Raw genomic sequence first — 19,658 nt, forward strand, 5'->3', positions numbered from 1 at the left:
CCATAAAAGCAAAGCTTTCAAATCAAACGGAAATACAAATGAACATTAACTTACACTGAAGTATTAGAGCTTAATAAGCAGAATATTATAGATATGATTCTTTTAAAAATAGTATGGTACTTTATTGTCCTAAGAATCATTGAAAAACTGAATTTCCCAAATATTAATATATCGTCCATTGTCTTATAACTGTATTCCTGAGCGTTGTTGATTGGTTTATATGTGTTTTAGAATTGCATAAGTTAGGTTTGTTTAATACTTTGCTTGGAGCACCGCTGCTCTATAATTTAATTAGTGTGTATATTATGACAGCTTTGATTGCCAGAGAGAGAGAGTAGACAATGGGTTGTTTACAATACAAGTCCCCAAAGTTTCATAATAACGTTTTCATATTTGATGGCTTAACAACTTTTTTGGGGACTTTTAATGTATTTTGATTATTAAATTAAGTGTCCATACGTTTCAATCACTAATTGTAATGTACAAAAGGGGTAATTTTGTGATTTAACATTGGGGATGTACATCAATTAGTCGGCCATTGTCTTGTCTCTTTAGATTCATGTATGATTGCTCATAATAAACGTTTTATCTATAATACTAAGTAAAATTATGGGATATATCCGTCTGGAAGAAACTTATGTTCTCGCGAATTCCTGAAACGAATACTGTTAATACAAAGGTTTTAGGCTATTTTCCTAAAGGACACCCTCTCCCGAAAAAAAGTATATTTAGTTATAATTCTGATGATAAGTTTTTTTTCAATTGTTGACTTTAAGTGCATTCCAGTGTGGTTTAAGTTGGAGAGGGGGGGAGGGAATACCATAACCCCATATTAGAAAAAATCCCCTAAAGACCAGGGGCAAAGCCACTAATAGTAGATATAAATGATTTGATTGTTTAATAAAAGCTTCCTTCACCAACATCTTGTGACAAATTCGTACTTGTTTTATTTATATTATGTAATAGAATTTCAGAAAATTAAATAATAATATAAAATATCTTATGCAATTAAGCAAATTTACACCATTTAAATCTAAAATGTATAATTAGACTTTTAAATCTATAATTGTAACTCGTCTATATGTGTTCATTTCTTGTGGATATTTCAGGGATCTAAAGGGATAAGATAATGGCCGATAAATTGATTACACAAAATTTAAAAGATTGAAATTAGTGGTTAAAACTTTTGAACACTCGATCAACTTAATGAAACAACCAATCAAAATATAACATATATATAGACATTAGTCCCCAATTAGTTTTATAATAACGTTTCATATTCGTTGCCTTAACAACTTTTGGAACTTTTATTAAATTTTGATTGGTTGGTTCATTAAGTTGAGTGATCAAATGTTTTAACAACTTATTGTAATCTACAAAAGGGACAATTTTGTGTATCATTATTGGAGATTGTACATCAATTTATAGCTCATTATCTTATCCCTCTAGATCCCCGATATAGAACAGGTATATTTGTTAAATGTTTTGTTAAAGTCTAACATACACAAATTACACATTCTACTTATCAGGCAGTAAAAACATTCTTAACCATGTAGGGATAGGACAATAGATGTATAAAACATGCTGTCCCAATCTTTATCAGTTACTAAAGGCAAGGTTCCACAATTGAAACTTTGGGATAAAAATTTTAATAATTGTCCATTGTCCTATCAATGAAGAAAAGTTATTTGCTTGTGTCTTCTTTATTATTTTACTTTCCATTTGGTCAAAATATGTATTTTAGAAGCAAGGACTTTCTCTTTTACATTGCCTCTTTCAAAACTTTTAAAACCTCTTTTTACCTCGCTCAAAAATACTTGGACGTCCTTGGGCATTAACTTTTCATTCCTACTTTTAATCCATCTATTACTTAAAATGTTAAACACAGAAGAAAAAGTTTATTTAGTTTTATTATACTTAAACACTTTGTTTAAAGTTGAAGAAATTACAATTTTCATGAAAATTCTTTGCATTTTAGTAAAAACAAGAATAGCATTTTCACAAAAAAAAATAGAAAATTAAGAGCAATATAAGGTTCTCCTTTACAATGTATCTTCCTATAGGTCATAGACTGGTTTAAAACTATTTTGGGGTAGGGTATCACCACCTTCCAAAGAGAAATTGCACCTATGAAGTAAATTTGCCCCCTCCTGAAAAAAAATTAAAATTAAATTTTTTAAAAACTAAAATTGATACTAGGGGGAGATGGTCTTCAACAGCCACCCCCCCCCCCTCCATCCAAAAAAAAATACGTGATATAGACGTGTAAGTGGGGTGATAAAGCACGATTCGTCCCACCATTTTACCACCCAAAAATAAAATTTTTCACCCCCATTAAAGCTTTTTAAACCCTCTCTAATTCTTCAACAAAATCGTATCAAAATATTTTATAAAAACTAGCAGCTGTGATTGTTATCAAAGAAGAAAACATGCTTTTTTACTGGCCGAGAAATAAAAGAAAGTTTTAGCAAAAAAAGGAGAATCAAACATTTAAAGAACAATTTTTGCATGTTAAAAGCAACAGCAGTAACTTTATGTAAATAATAGTAGTAATTCTAAATTATGTAAAATCTAGAAAAAAAACAAGAATGACAACATCCATAAAAGCGAAGCTCCACAACTTATAAAATAACAATGTGTTTTATATTCAATATTAATTAAAAGTCTGAACAAAAAATTTCTTAAATACAGGTTGCTTAATACTAGTATACTAAGTTATAAGACTTAATTATTAAAATGTTTCGCTTATACCATTATTCCTATTCGCCTTATGAATCAAAAGTGTTTAGGATTATTATATCCATGATATATATATCACAATATATAAAATATAATAGAGTATTCTTAGATTTTTATCTTTCTTTAACCCTTTGCGGACCGACATATCTTAGTAAAGAGTAGATGCAATTCTAAAAAAATAATTTTGCATTAAGATATCAAAAATAAATCCACTATTAAAGTGTCAGATAAAAATCCTTTATCTAAACGTCATAAAAAAACTACTATTACAAAAAACCTTAATTTTGATAATTTAAAACAAGAAGGGTTGCATCCAAAGAAGCGAGACTTAACAACGACGATTATATTATCATTATTCCAGCGGATGCGCCCCTAGTATTAAGTGGTATATTTTTTAAAAGCTTCACCATTAATATTTAAATGTTTAGGCTCACTTCCAGTTTCTAACCCCCAATGATAGAAAACAAAATTAACCTCTCATGCAGAATAAAATTATGCGTTGAAAAAAATAAAACACTGTTAGTTTGAACAAACCAATCAATATGTTAAAAATTTCCCTACAATTTTTAAGCTATCATAGTATTCAAAAAAAATGGGCACGGCAATTGGAAGGGAGGGGACATTAGACAGTAAATTACACTGATACCCAAAGTTTTATACGCACGAATTCTTATAGGTTAGTTTAAAAACTTTGGATACTTTATTATGCAAGCTTTTCAACCATTAAATTTCATCTACAAAATTCAAGTAATTTTTTATTTTTTATACTTGGGGATGTATTGTATATGAATTTATCGCTTTTCTTATCCCTTTAGATCCCTGAATATTTCCAAAAGTCGTATTAACGTTCAGACTATAAGTGTAGAAAAAGAAGCTCTAAAATTAAAATTAAGGATAGTCCTTGATGATAAAGATAATAGTATCCTATCATCTCCGCAGTAAATAATGTATTGTTTCATATTCGCTAAAAGAACAGTAGCAAAATAACTTAAAAGGGCCTGTTTTAGCTTATACTGTAGCAAAGAGAAAGGGGTACTTTGTCATGTCGTAAAACAATTTCATTCTGATGATTTTATAATGTGATACTCTTGCGGAAGTGAATGTACACCAAAGATATTATAAAAATATGCACAGTTTGCAATAATCATGGCTCTGCTTATGTAAAATAGCAAGGCTACTATAGAACTAACTTTTATGATACCTGCTACAGGGGCGTCCAAGCTTTTTATTTTGGGGGGGGTAAAAAAAAATTTTTTTTGGGGGGGGGGTAATTCGTGTTTGGGGGGGAGTAAAATGGCGCTCGAAGCGCGCCGCAAATTTTTTTTACCCCCCCCCAAAATTTATACCCCGGGGGTAAAATTTGCTTGGGGGGGTAATTACCCCCCTTGAAATCTGTTGGCAGGGGTAAATTTAGTTTACCCCCCCCAAAATTTACCCCCGGGGTAAAATTTTTGGGGGGGGTAATTTAAATTTTATTAAATTTATAGTATGAAAAATGCGCGCGAAGCGCGCAGAAATTTTTTTTATTAGAGATTATTTATTTTGGGGGTGGTATTTACCCCCCAAAATTGTTTGGGGGAAGTAAATTTTGAATGGGGGGGGGGGGGGGGTGAAATGAAAAAAATTTTGGGGATGCCTACGGCACCCCCAAAATCGTTTGGGGGGTGGGGTAATCGCCCCATTACCCCACCCCCTTGGACGCCTAGAACCTGCTAACAATCTTAACCTATAGTTGAAATTAAATTCAAATACCTAGAAATATCTTATACAGTGCGAATATTATCTAACACGTAGCGTATCCGCTCGTCGTCGGGAAGGTGATGGTTTCTAATCTTGGCTCAAACCGCGTCATAACTTATGATGTCAACAGTTTTATCTACTAATGCTATATCATTCTGAATTGCGTTCCTATACATTTAATTTATTTAAGAAGTTTTTTAAAGGCGAAGCTTTTCTATAATTAAGGTCGGTCCGTCCGTCCGTCCGAGTCGGATAGCTTTTTTTCTAAAACCATTAACAGAATGTCCGTACGTCCATTTTAAACATGTTGATTTTTTACTTTTTTAACAACAAATTTTTATGTTATTTTGGTATACTGATTCCTGGGACAACAAAATACAATATTATAAGCAAAGCAACTCTATAATCAGTCCTAAAAATGTAAGTATGTCCATAAACATTATCCTGTACCAAGAAGTTTTTCCTCAATTTTGCTTTGACTCTTATTCATTTACATTCTGATTATTCAGTTCATTAATACAAGTGTTAATGTCCGTTTGTCATACCAGTTCTGAGCTTCGCTTTTATGGATGTTGTCTTCCTTGTTTTGGTAAAATCAAAGATAAAATATTATTCATTGGCCTATCCGTGTATACTTTTGATTCAACCAATAACTCTTCATTAATAATCAAATATTAATTTTGATGAAGAAATTTAATCTATAATACAAACTGCATTGAAATTTCTTAATTGTATAAATATCATTTATAAGAAAATCTATAATACAAAGTAGCTTGATGTCTGTCCGTCTGTCCGTCTGACCGTCTGACCGTCTGTCTGTCTGTCCCTTAAGATCTCGGTAACCACTGAACCGATCGGATTCTACTCTTCAGGAAATATACCTACTGGTCCTGTGGTGGTTTTAGGCTATTTTCTTGGGAGGTGGGACACCCCCAACCCCCCCAAAAATAAAAAAAAATCCAACCCCCAAAATTTTTTTTTACATTTTTTGTAAAATCTCAGTAACTGATGATCAAATTGGGCTCTACCCTTCTGGGAATATACCTACTGGTCCTCTGGTGGTTTTAAGCTATTTTCTTGGGAGGTGGGACACCCCAACCCCCACAAAAATAAAAAAATCCCCACTTCAAAAATTTTTTTTTCTCATGAATCCTCCCCCACCCCAAAAAAAAAATCAAAATATTTTTTTTTTTAATTTTAATTTTTGTGTATGCGAACAAACTAGGTCTAATATTTACAAATTGAAATTTTTGTGTAAACAACCTGGGTTTAATTTGTACAAATTAAAATTTTTGTGCATAAAGCGCACAACCTGGGTTTAATTTTACCACAGAGTAATTAAACAAAGAATAATTTTTTGAATATTTCTATTAAGGAGGGTTGACTTCCCAAAACTATATAGGGCCAAGCCTCTAGAGGCTAGGGGCGAAGCCGCTAGTGTTTTATTAAAGGAATAGATACCAAAAAATATCGAGCAAGATATAGAAAAGAAAAAAATGAAGAAAGAAATAATAAAGAGATTCATAAAAACGAAAAATAAAAAAAAAACAATGAAGAAAAATTCATGATATGTAAGAAATTTGAAGTACAATCTTTATTCTATTCTTTTTATTCTTTTCTTACTCTAGCCACTTTTATACGCTTATTGCGAAAAATAAATCTTTATTTGACTATGTGATAGTGTTAGTGTGTGTGGGTGTGGGTGTGTGTTTGTGTATGTGTGTGTATGCGAATGTTTTAGTGTCATTACATTTCAACAGAAATATCAAAAATTATTTTTCAAAATGACTTTGATTCTGATTTCGCAGGATGGATATCGGTTCTTTATCGTGCTGAAAACATTTTTTCTTTGTGTTTTACTAGCGGAGACGCCCCCCTGAAGGCCTCTAGGAGCACTTGAGAATGAGGAGAGGTAAATTCAATAACCCATTTTTTAGATTTAAAAAGAAAAAGCCAAAAACTAATTTTTTGGGGGGTGGGTTGACCATCCCCCCATTTTTAATTTTTGGTTTTAAAAGTTTTTTTGGGGGGGGAGGGGGGGGGAGGGGAATTTTTTCTAGAAACAATGAGAAGCTACCCTGTAAAGGAGAACCATATCGGTTCAGCGGTTAACGAGATCCTTTGGTACAAGCAGACAGACAGACAAACAGATAGGCATCATGTTACTTTATTATAAGGAATCATCCAGAAATTAACAGACAGACATCTTGTTACTTTATTATAATGTGTAATTGAGAATGTAATATAGATAATCTAGGGACACAATCTATAACGAGGGGGAGTTTTGTGGTGGATTTTTACCGTTGGCGGATTTTTAAGCTGATTTAGAAAACACTTTTTGTAAATGTGTGTGAGAAAGAGAGAAATAATAAATTCATAGGTGTGCCATAACATCCACAAAATGTATTACATTATCACTACCTTACTAAAGATAGGCCTATCGTTTTCATAAAACCTAAGGTAGGGGTTTAAGTATTCTAAGACAATACTTATTAAGTAACTTAACATATGACAGATTGCATTAACTAATTTAATTTTTACCTTAATTTTGCTAGAAAAGTTCTTTTATGTAAAAAGTTACTTTTTGCTCAGTCACTTTCTCAAAACTTTGGCTTTAAAAATCTCCGTTGTTAATGAATGTGAAAATAAATTTTTTATGTATTCTTATGTGGAAACGTATAGAGAACAAGAACATTTACTAATTTTGTTGATACATTAGGAAATAAGGGCTGTACTCTCTTAACAATACTTTTTTTGTGGGTCTTTCTGTATATATGATGCCTCTAGAGGGAAAAGACCCATGAATTTATATCTCCTCTCAAAACCCTCCCCTTAAAATCCTTTGATTTTTACGGAAGTCCTAGCTATGCTTAATCCCTCATATACCTAATGTTGTCATGTGTCGGACATAGCAGCAGTAGGTAAAATTTTGATATTTTTAATATAAAGCGATGTGGTTGGACCTTCTTGCGCGATACTTTTTACGCCATTGCCCGCATAGTATTATAGCCAAAGACAGCTTTCTGCAGATATTAAAATTAAAGATTATAAGATTACAACCAGTTTTGTTAGACCCGACCGGCCGTAGGCCAGGGCTAACAAAACTTGTATTATTTTTTATGTTGTTTTTTATTTGAATATTGGTGGGCTATTGTCTGTAATATGATGGTATACATGAGTTTTCATTATGGCTGAGAACCGATTCCAATTGTGGACATGATAATCGGTGTCAAAGCCGTAATGGAAATATCATTATAAACCCACCCTGCAAATTTGTTATGCTGATTTTTGTGCATATAAACTCTTTAGCAGGCAGATATGACAACTTTTCGGAATCCATGGCACACCAAATTCATGAATATTTACAATTTACCCGCCACCATATCAACAATTTTTTATCAACACAAACGTATATGGAGAAAAAAAAATATTTTTGTTTGGAATCGTTTTTGTGTTCGAATAGTTTTTAAGGATCATGGAAAGAAACGAAGTAGCGGGTTTCGTCGTATTTTCATAGTAGCTTTGATAGGTTATTTTAGGTTAGGTAAGGTAAATGTAAATGATTGCCCCGCAGGATTATGAAATAGGCCTTTTAGGAAAATAACTACGGCATTCATAAAATGACTCCTGTTCTGTATATGTAATTCAGATTTTGGGCCAAAATAATAAAACTATTTCTTACAGACGTTGTGAAGTTAAAAGCATATGATTTGCAAACATCGTACCTATAAAAATTCAAGACAGCAAGAAATGTATAGATAGATAAAAACAACCGAGGTGGATTCTTAAAAACTTTTTGGCTCCCTGGCTCACTAAAATCAGTGAGGCTTGCTAAAAAAAATTGTAAAAAAACCTCCAAAATCGCATAAAAATCCTACAAAAATTAAACAAAATCTTATGATAATAACCCTTTATGGTTTTATTTTATTTTTGAAGATTTTTGGGGGATTTTGGAGGATTTTTCAGAACAAAAATTTAGGGAGACTCACTGATTTTAGTGAGCCAGTGAGCCAAAAAGTTTTTTAAGAATCTACCCGAAAAAAGAGTAATTATATAAAATAGAAATTTGGTAAAATTTTTAGTAAAATTAAATAAAATGTAAGTACTTAACAAACATGAAACTTTTAGCTAAAGTACTTTTACGTTATAACGGATGGCCGGACATTTATATGAGGGCGATTTCTGAGGCCTCTGAAGGGTAAAGACCTCCGCTTCCTAAATCGAACCTAATTGTTATAGAAATCATCACGCAAAGTTTGAAATCGATAGGACAATTCCAACATGCCTAAATTAACGAAAAGAGCTCACCATAACGGACGGACGTACAGACCCTTATCAAAGAAAAGCTTCGATTTTAAAACTTACCTCTCTTGGATGCATGGAAGGAATCTTTTGGTGGAATTTTCTCTATTTGAGCAGATAATCGAGACCTGAAAAATGTATAGTGTAGACACTTTCTCTCAATTGGAAGTCATAGTAGTTTCAGTGATATTATTGGACAAACAAATAGGAAACTAGTTGCTCCATGCCTCCAGGGGAGAAAGGTAGAGCAAGAAATATCACAAAAAAAACCTAAAACCAACAAATACATCCATCAAGGTTCCCTGAAAAGTACAATACAGTCAGACTAATAATTTCCGAGATTTGTAGCTTTAGACAAAAAAACTTACTACTTTGTATTAGTGGACTAGCGGCTTCGCCTTTAACATCTAGGGGCTCTGAGTTCGAAGGGGCAGGGAGGGGGCAGAAAAATTAACACAATCCTCCCCCCAAAATCCAACACTAAATTTGAAAATAATAGCCTAAAACCATCGCAGGGTCTTTGTGAATATCCCTTAAATGGCGAGTCAATCGGTTTAGTAGTAGTTTAGTAAAATAACTTAAAACCATCAGAGGACCAGTAAGTATATTCCCTGAAGATCAGAGCTCAATTGGTTCAGTGGTTACTGATATCTTAAGCTTCAGACATACAGACATAGTACTACTTTGTATTATAGATATTATTGACAAAAAATACGTAAATATATTAGGATAGGATAAAAAGAGTAAACTTTTAAAGTAGACCAATTCGTAAAAACATTTTTATAGAAAAAACTTTTATTAAACAACAAGAATGCATGAGACCATAAAAGCGTATATCTATAATACAAAGTAGCTTGATGTTTGTCCGTCTGTCAGTCTGTCTGTCTTTCTGTCTGTCTTTCTGTCCGTCTGTCTGTCCGTCTGAAGCTTAAGATCTCAGTAACCACTGAACCAATCGGATTCTACTCTTCAGGGTATATACCTTTTGGTCCTGTGGTGGTTTAAAGCTATTTTCTTGGGGGTGGGACACCCCTAACCCATCAAAAAATGAAAATCCCCCCCCCCAAAAAAAAAAATTATTGTTTTCTGGGCAAACTACTTCAAAATAAATAGCAGCACCAGAAATACTTAATTTTCTAAAGAAGGTATATCAACTTTTTTTTTATAGCTAGCCGGTTCTTTTAGTAAGTAGTAGATGTAAAATTTTTCATAGAATTCAGATATGCAATCGGTTTTCTTGTAGACCTCTTATTTTTTAAGTAATTTAAGTTTTAAAAAAAAAATTAAGTCGATTTTAAGGTACTAAAATGCAACAAAAAAAAAGAAAGAAAATGGCCATTATGAACAAAAATAGTAAGATCTTTAATTTGACACCTTACTTTTTCAATTCTGTCAGGTAATTATTGAAAAAATCGATTTTTTTAAACCCACGAGAATAAAAACTTTGAACTTAATTTTATCATTTCACAGGTAAAAAAATATGGGTTCATATATACCTTTAGAATCAGAAAAATATTACGAATCCATTGTAAGCAAAATTGAAAAAAAGTTTACAATATAGTATATAAACTACAATAAAAGGAATTATATGAAAATATCATATTATATTATACAGGCAACGTCTTAATTCTTGAATTGAGTATAAAAATGGGAAGGGGGTAAAGAGGGGGTGAAAAAGGGAAGACGAAAGTGTTGCCTGAACAAAAAATATAATTGGCCATTTGTTTATTTTTTATTTTTTTTACTTTTTTTAATTTTGCTTACAATGGATTCGTAATATTTTTCTGATTCTAAAGGTATATATGAACCCATATTTTTTTACCTGTGAAATGATAAAATTAAGTTCAAAGTTTTTATTCTCGTGGGTTTTAAAAAATCAATTTTTTCAATAATTACCTGACAAAATTCAAAAAGTAAGGTGTCAAATTAAAGATCTTACTATTTTTGTACATAATGGACATTTTCTTCCTTTTTTTTGTTGCGTTTTAGTACCTTAAAATCGACTTAATCTTTTTTTAAAAAACTTAAATTACTTTAAAAATAAGAGGTCTACAAAAAAACCGATTGCATATCTGAATTCTATGAAAAATTTTACATCTACTACTTACTAAAAGAACCGGCTAGCTATAAAAAAAAAGTTGATACACCTTCTTTCTAAATTACCTCTTGGGGCAAAGCCCCTGGAGGCTAAAGGCGAAGCCGCTAGTGTTTAATATGCTAGCATACTAAAATTTAACAAATAATCAACGCATTAAAGAAAATTTTGTATATTAAATTTTCTCAAGAAAATTTGATGTTCCCTTTAGCATAATATTTTTTTTAAAAATAGTTGCTTTTCTTTTTTGAATAGCAGCCGAAAAAAATCAATTTTTTCTCATAATCTTTATAACATAAGAGGGAAGGATGTTTTAAATTATAGAGTAGTTTTGCTACCTACATTATTTCATATTATCAATAAATAAAGTTGACAGTATAGATAACAGTAACGTAGAAAACGTAGAACCGTTGATTGAAGTTACAACATAGTTATAAAAATTAGTAGTTATCATGAAAAGAAAACAAAATACTGGGTTCTGTCGTATTTTTACAGTAGCTTTTCTCCAATTTCTAGCCAATGCCGGGGGCTTTAACCCTTCGGGGCCTTACCTAACCTAAAATAACCTATCAAAAGCTACTGTGAAAAACCGACGAAACCCGCTACTTCGTTTTCTTTCCATGATCCCATAATAGCTAAGAAGGTAAAAAGGTTGGGGTCAAACTGGATGGGTGAATGATATTTTAAATCAGCAATATATTTACTTTTATCAAAAGAAAGGAGGGTTAGCAGACAGTACATTTGCTGCTTGCAATGAAACGACAAATTTGAGACGAACAAATACTCGTGTATTGTAGAGAAGATTTGCTACCGCCAAGCAAAGTAAAAATTATATCTTCCTCTATATATTGTCTATGAATACATAATCAAATATTATGGTCACAAAGTTGAAGGGATATAGGAATATGAAAATATGATAAAAAATGTGAATGGCCCATGTCTTTCAAATAACAATCATTTTGAATTCTCAACCTTTCTTCGTAAGTTCTAACTGTAATTAGTGATAGGAATTGATTATATTTCAAATGAATTTACCTTCTTTTTATTTTCTCGAGTTTGCATTGCATTGAATTAACTTATAGTGGCTACGACCCTAAATGATTCTTGATGAGGTGGGGGAATAGGGTTACTTAACCCTCACCTATTAATTTTTAGGTTTAAAAAGAAAAAATATAATTGAGGGGGTATTTTTTCCAGGGGAGATTTATTTTGGGAGGGTGGTGGTACCCTTCTCCCTAAAAAAAATTGTAAACCTTCCCAGGACCAATAAGAAGCTACACTGGAAAGGAGTACCTCAACGTTTTAGTGGATATTAAGATACTTTAGTATAGAAATAAGGACTAGCGGCTTCGCCCCTAGCCTCTAGGGGCTTTTCCTTAAGAGGTGATAAAATTTATTTTCGGCGAAATACGTACTAAGGAAATCTTCTACAAAAAAAGGGGGGGGGTCTTTTATTTTTGGGGGGTTGGGGGTGTCTCACCCCCCAAGAAAATAGCCTAAAACCACCACAGGACCAGTAGGTATATTCCCAGAAGAGTAGAATCCGATCGGTTCAGTGGTTATCGAGATCTTAAGGGACGGACGGACAGACAGACAGACATCATTCTACTTTGTATTATAGATAACGAATTTCAGGTAGAGATTTGATCCCATAAAATATTGTCTATCTTGAAATATTGATGGATATTTAAAATATTCACTTTTCAATATTATTTTTAAAATTTACTTATCATTCTACTTCTGTAAAAATATACATATATTTCAATAAAATGTCTCAAGCAAAAAAAAATCTCTGAAAAGTTTCACCACATTGTATATAAACAAGTATATATACAAGTATTTGTAGGTACAGGGTTGTCACGATATTTTAGATACAAATGAAAACAGATTATCAAATATCAAATAAACAGAAGGATGACAATATCCCTAGGTAGCAAAGCACAAAAAAATCATGGATAGACATAGGAACCTTTAAAAATCAATATATAAAAATCGAGGATGATTGAAGTCCCTCCACAGATTATGACTTCATACGATAGAATAGCCAATGAGAGGCCAGTATACACAGTAATTGAACAATGGTAAAATTTATGCTGGCCTCTCATTGGTTATTTTATCGTATGACGTCATAATCTGTGGAGGAACTTTAATCATCTTCATAGATATCTTTTGAGTAACATATCTTAATAACAATCTGCAAGAAAATTGCAAATTCTCCATAGCGTCACTGACGGATTTTTTTACGATCTGCTAACAGTCAAAGTAAATTACATTTTAGATTTGCTACAATTAATATAAGGAAAAAATAATAATAAGATAATATAAAAGTTTAGTGTTAGGGACCTTAAAGACCTTGAACGAGTCAAAAATACAGAATTCTGTTTTTTTTACAAAAATATAAGATTAAATTTAATAACATTTTTGAACACTCTGTACTTATCCACAAACAATATAATATAAAGCCATTTTCTAGATTGCCTGAATTTAGAATACGGAAAACCAGGAAGTTTTTACATCAACAAAAAAGTTATATACTGGCATTTTCAATGCTGATATGAAAATACAATTTCAAGTTATTAATATGAATAATACAAAGTAGCTTAAGATGTCCATCTGTCTGTCTGTACGTCCGTCTGTCCATTAAGATCTTGGTAACCACTGAACCGATTGGATTCTACTCTTCAGTGAATATATTTACTGGTCCTGTGGTGATTTTAAGCTATTTTGTTGGGGGGGGGGGGAGACACCCCAACCCCCCCCCCCTTCCAAAAAAAACCGGAGGTACTTTTTTTAATTACCTCATGGGACAAAGTCCTTATTACAAGTAACAGGATGTCTGTTTGCCTGTGTGTTTGTACGGAAGGATCTCGCTAATTACTGAACCGATCGGGTTCTACTTAACAGGGAAGTTTTGCATAGGTCCCGGGCAGGTTTATAACTATTTTGGTGGAGGGTACCACCACCCTCCCAAGAGAAATCACACAAAATCGAGGAGAAAAAATAATATTCTCGATTTTACGTAGAGACTTGAACGCAACATAGACATATTTGAAATAAAAAAAATAAAACATTTAAAGTGCCACTAGAGGCCTCTAGGGGCATAGCCTCTAGTACTTAACAATTTGATACTATTTCATAGATTTAAAATCGAATCACCTCTGTAAACTGTAACTATTGTCTAAAATTATGACAGTCAAATAAAACTTTGAGAACATTATTATTAGCTTATTTCTCTATTAATAACTAGCGGCTTCGCCCCTAGCCTCTAGGGGCTTTGCCCCAAGAAAAAAAATAATTTTCTGCACCAGCACCAGCAGCACCAGCTGCACCACCTGCACCAGCAGCACCAGCTGCACCAGCAGCACCAGGAGTATTTTTTGGGGGGGGTAAATTTTCATTTTTGGGGGGGTTGGGGGTGTCCCACCCCCCAAGAAAATAGCTTAAAACCACCGCAGGACCAATAGGTATATACCCTGAAGAGTAGAGCCCATTCGGTTCAGTGGTTACCGAGATCTTAAGCTTCAGACGGACAGACGGACAGACGGACAGACAGACGGACAGACATCGTTCTACTTTGTATTATAGATAATTTTTAATGAAAAACTTTTATATTAAAAATCGAAGATTTTTAAGCATAAATTCCTAACACTAACACTTTAAAATTATATACTTACTAAACACATTAAGCTGGCCTTCAATTGAACTTTTTTAACAGGACGAAAAATTATAAGCAAAATAGTTTTTCTTCGGATTAAATAATCCGAATTTCTGCATATAAAAATATTTAAATAAATCTCATCCTTTTCCTTTTACACATGATTCTATACGAAGGTAGACCTGTTAAGAAATTTAAAAATCTAAGATTATATTAAACAGTCAAAAATATTTTTGTGTTTCTCTTAAAAGTCAATGTGTTCTTTTTTGCTTTCTGTATGACTAGCTATTAGTATTGGGATGAATAAGAATTCATAGGTTGTTCTTTAATCCGCCCCTTAATACCTTTCTATACAAGGAGATAATTTTTTTAACTTTTGGCCTAAAAATAGTTGAATAACAGACAAGTTTCAAAACCGATTAGATCCGGATCTGAGCCATACTGAAAAAAGCATTTATTGGCGATCGTATTACAGACAATTTTCTGTTTTATTGGCGCGGGAATTCGATAATACAATGCGATAAATAACTCTTCTTTGTATACGATAACATAATTATAACTTTGTTCTTATGTCGATATAATAACAGTACAAACGTTTTGCAGGTTCACCTACTTCGTAATTTTCAAGGAGGAAGGGACATTGGGCTGTTTATTATACTAGTCCCCAAAGTTTTAAAACTTTTTCTTATTCTTTACAACTTTGTTGCATTTTGATTTGGTAGTTCATTAAGTTAAGTGTCCAAATGTTTTAACCACTAATTGTAATCTACATAAGGGGTAATTTTGTGTATCATCAATGAGCATGTACATCAATGTATCGGCCATTGTCTTATCCCTTTAGATCCCTGGTAATGTCTAATGTTATTTTAAACAGAGTTGGTCTTGAAATTTAAATATTTTCAATATTTTTATTACTGCACATACAGAACCAGAAAAGTAAGAAATTGAGAAAAAATTTACATTATTCATATTTTTCTAGTCTATTATTTTAGAATATTTTTAAACAGGAGGTGCAAGGGGGGAGGGGAGATGACACCATCCTGACAAAATTCCATAAGAAGGTTTCTTTTTACATAACCCCCATATTATTTAAAAATAACTTTTTCATTACCAACCTACTTAACTTCTGATTTCAAGGCAAGCCCTTAAATTTTATACATTTTTGTGCGCGCTCTGCGCCTCCCTCCCCCCCCCCCCCCCCCGTCCCACACTGATAAAATTATGTGCACGCGCCTAGAGTACGACTAACCTTGGAAGAATATGACGGACTGAATTTACACGTTCAACAGCATATCTGAAAAACAATAATCAATTACTTATAGAGAAATGGAGGTTGAGGGGGGGGGGGGGGTAATGAGTAATTACCACCCTCAAACAAATTTAATTATTTATCTCTCCCCTACAAAACTTTACTTGCCCCACAAAATAGTTCAAACCTTCCCTGGACTTACAAGAATCAGTAATGTAAAGGATAACCAAATAGGCTTATCAGTTTGCGATATCCTTTAGTACAGACAGACAGACATTCAGTATAAGGACTAAAAAGTTACCTAAAGGCTGCCTCCTTTTGATCCTCTCCCCGCTTGTTGTCTCGGACATCAAAAAGGCCACCTAAATAAAAAAATTCTTATCTGTTTTTTTCTCCATTCAATAAAAAAACAGATAAAAACCTCTTTAAGCTGCCCTTTTTACGTTTCTGACGTCTTAGAAAGATTTTTGGGCTACGACTTTTTTCACTAATATTTAATTCAAAAAGCCACATAGAAAATTATCTCTAATCAAATATGGAAAGAAAATTGACATTTAGGATTTTTTAATTTTAATGATTTTTCCAGAAAAAAATTAAGAAAATCTGTCAATGAATCAAGATAAAATTATAATAAAGTTGCTGACTTTTAGACAAAGGTTGAGCAATTAAATGATTGGTTATCTTTTTCTGCAATTATAAACTTAAAACGTCAAATAACATTCGTTGGCTTAAAAGCCAGGCAAACATCGTAGGCCTATCCTTTTATAAAAACCAGTAATGTTTTTTTGTCTAATGCTAAAAATCTTGAAAATTGCTGGTCTAAATTTGAAAGATTTGAAGAAAACCTTTAAAAATGTCTTGGTGTGTTTTTAGGCTATCTTTAAAAGCGAAGCTTTTCTATAAGTAGGGTCCGTCCGTACGTCCGTAATGGTTAGATCTTTTTGTTAATCTAAACAGGTTAGAATTATCTTATTGATTTCAAACTTTGCATGGTGATTTCTATAACAGATAGGTACACTATAGAAAACGATGCAACTCTATAATCGTTACCAGAAAGTCTGTACGTCCATTTAAAACATGCTGATTTTTTTTACTTTCTGTGACAACAAATTTTTGTATGTTAAAATCTTCCGATTCATTTGATTTTGTGGAAACTGTTTCCTATTTCAACAAGGAACAATGTTATAAGCGTTGCATTCTATAAGTAATAAAAATGTAAGTATGTCCTTAAACATAATCTATTTAAGCAGTATTGCAACAAATTAACTTAAAATTTTGTTTGGACTTCAGCATTAATATTCTTCTTATTCAGTTTGTACACACAGGTATTTACAATGTTCGTTTGTCCTTCTATTTTAGAGCTTCGCTTCTATGGATGTTGTCATCCTTGTTTATTGAAAACTTACCTATTTTAATAATTTCTGGAAGAGGAAGGACAGAATGAAATAATTGAACAAGTATGATAACCTTCATTTTTAACACATCTCCTAAAATAAATTAGAATAGTTATTGAATCTACTGCAGTTCACGGTAAAATATTGCTAGTAACGAATATTGCCAAAAATCTATGAATTTTAAAGGCTGCTAGCTGCCAAACGGCTGAACGTACAGATCATACCCACACACCATTTTAAGCGGTATAAGAAGGCCTACAAATAATCTGGAATAGCCGAGATCCAATGATGCACAAGGAAAGCTTCACTGAAGAAAAACGCGTAAAATAGGCCTTTTTCGCGCATTTCTCTGCACTGCGAGATAATTATGCATTATTGATTTATGGCTATTCCAGATTATTTGTAGGCCTTCCTATGCCGCTTCAAACAGTGTGCAGGCATGATCTGTACGTTCAGCCGTTTGGCAGCCTTTAAAATTCATTGATTTTTGGCAATATTCGTTACCAGCAATATTTTACCTTGAACTGCAGTAGATCCAAGTTATTTATCGCATCTTATTATAAACAGCTTTCCACGGATATAAAAATGTACAATTATAAGATTAAAACCAGTTTTGTTAACCCCGAGATGCCGAAGACATGGGCTAACAACACTAGTTTAAGATTGTACATTTTTATATTCGTAGAAAACTGGATATAATATGATACACGATATTTCAGTGTGGCTTTGAACCAGTTCTTATCCACCGGATATTTATCGGTTTCGAAGCCATACTGGAAAATGAATTACAACTCTGGGTCGATTTTATTTACTTCAAAATGGTATAAACTTAAATAAATATATAATGGTAAAAATAAAAAAAAGGTCGATTAAGTCAGAAAAAGAACGAAATATTAGTCAAAATACATATTTAAACAAAAATAGAGAAAACACGAAGCAAAAAAGTAAGAAAAGAAAAAGAAATAGAAAAACAATATCGAAAATAAGAGAAATTAAACACAAAAATTTTAAAGAAAGGAAAGAGGGGATAAACGCATTTTGAATAGCTGTATTTTTCAAAAATAAAAGATGAAAAAATATTTTTACTTAACAGTGCTTATTCTAAAAGAAGTAGAGAATTGTCGTAGGTAGGAGGGGGTAGGGGGCAAGCAAGCTTAGCTACTGGCAGACAGACAATAATGACTTAAAGAGTAGCAATGCTGATTCAAATAACTTTTTCTCACCTTTTAATTCACAAATATTTCCTTTGCATTTCTCAATCTACAAAACAACATTCAACAAAATAAATCAGGATAAATTCATTTTTTTAACATTTTTGCATAATCTGAAGAAAAACATTGGTTTAATTTTGTTGTTTTTGTAGAAATTCTACTCTATAATTGGCCATTGCTTAGGTCCGTCTGTCTGTAATGCTAGCATTGTCCTCTCTATGGTTGAATTTCTTATACTAATCTGACTCTCTTCTCTTATTGGCTAGTTTTTGTACTCTGAATGATTGAAACTCTGTGATTGGTCAAAGACACTCTTCTCTCATTGGATAAAATCCAAAGTCGCTCTCTGATTGGGTACAAACAAGGTTGAATTTCATATACTAATTCTCATTGGCTCCTATTCTAAACTTGCTCTTTGATTGGTCACACATATCGAAAATCTTCCTTAACCCTTTACAGTCGGGCCCCTTGCCACACCTTAATCGGTCGGGGGGGGGGGGGGGCGTTGAACGCCCCCCCTAATTATCTCAGTTCCTATTAGAGCTAGAGAGCTAAATTTTTTTGTGCAAGTCCCCTGTTTGATAATGAATTTCCGACCTTTTATAAGTCTAAGTCAATTTTCGCTTCCTTCACCCTTTTATTCAACAACCTTTGTTTTTAGGTCTTTTTTTACTTAAAAATTTCAAACGGCTGTAATTTTCTTATTTTTTAAGCTAGAAGAAAATTTTTTTCTCAGAAAATGTTTATCTTTATGTAAATTTTACATTAGAAATATCAAAATATAAATTTCAGCGGCCGCAGCTGTACTTGGCAGCTGCCAGCCGCCGCAGTCGGCGGTCGGCGGGAAAACGGCGGCGGATCTTCATGAAATTTTAATACGTTATGTAGACATGTAAGAAAAGCTTAAGTTTAAAATTTGAAGTCTCTAAGTCAAAAATTGCGGCCACAGGAGCCTTTTAAAGATTTCTGGAGACCTGGAGGATCAGGACCTGCAGGATCATACCTGGAACCTGAAAGTGACTTGAACACCTGTATTTCATATAAGGATGTACTACTAGAGGATTTTTTAGTATTTTGGTATGATAAAATGCTTTGTTTTAGTCAAAAAAATATTTTTGCTCTTTACCTGGATGACCCTGCCAAATTTGCTGGCATCCTGTGCCCGCCAGGATGGAGATATTCAAAAAATTCCAACTCTCAGTTATGTGTCATACCCCTACTTAAAAAGTCAAGCAGTTTGGGCTCTTTATCTTTCACACACAGAAAATGAGAT

General features: G+C 32.8%; 1 protein-coding gene across 1 annotated transcript in view; it reads right to left on the reverse strand.

Annotated features, from left to right (window-relative positions):
* LOC145303719 (glutamate receptor ionotropic, kainate 2-like) overlaps positions 1-18,499 on the reverse strand; it is a 161,710-nt gene extending 143,211 nt beyond the window's left edge. The window contains exons 1-5 of the mRNA XM_080145324.1: positions 18,398-18,499; positions 17,187-17,267; positions 16,082-16,142; positions 15,781-15,825; positions 8,845-8,909 (exon numbers count right to left, since the gene is read on the reverse strand). Of these exons, the coding sequence (XP_080001450.1) occupies positions 8,845-8,909; positions 15,781-15,825; positions 16,082-16,142; positions 17,187-17,253 (238 nt within the window). The 5' untranslated portion in view covers positions 17,254-17,267; positions 18,398-18,499. The remainder of the gene's footprint in view (positions 1-8,844; positions 8,910-15,780; positions 15,826-16,081; positions 16,143-17,186; positions 17,268-18,397) is intronic.
* Positions 18,500-19,658: the final 1,159 nt, after the last annotated feature.

Source organism: Acartia tonsa, chromosome 13 (assembly GCF_053477335.1).
Source record: "Acartia tonsa isolate MP-2025a chromosome 13, ASM5347733v1, whole genome shotgun sequence".
Taxonomy (NCBI): Eukaryota; Metazoa; Arthropoda; class Copepoda; order Calanoida; family Acartiidae; genus Acartia; species Acartia tonsa.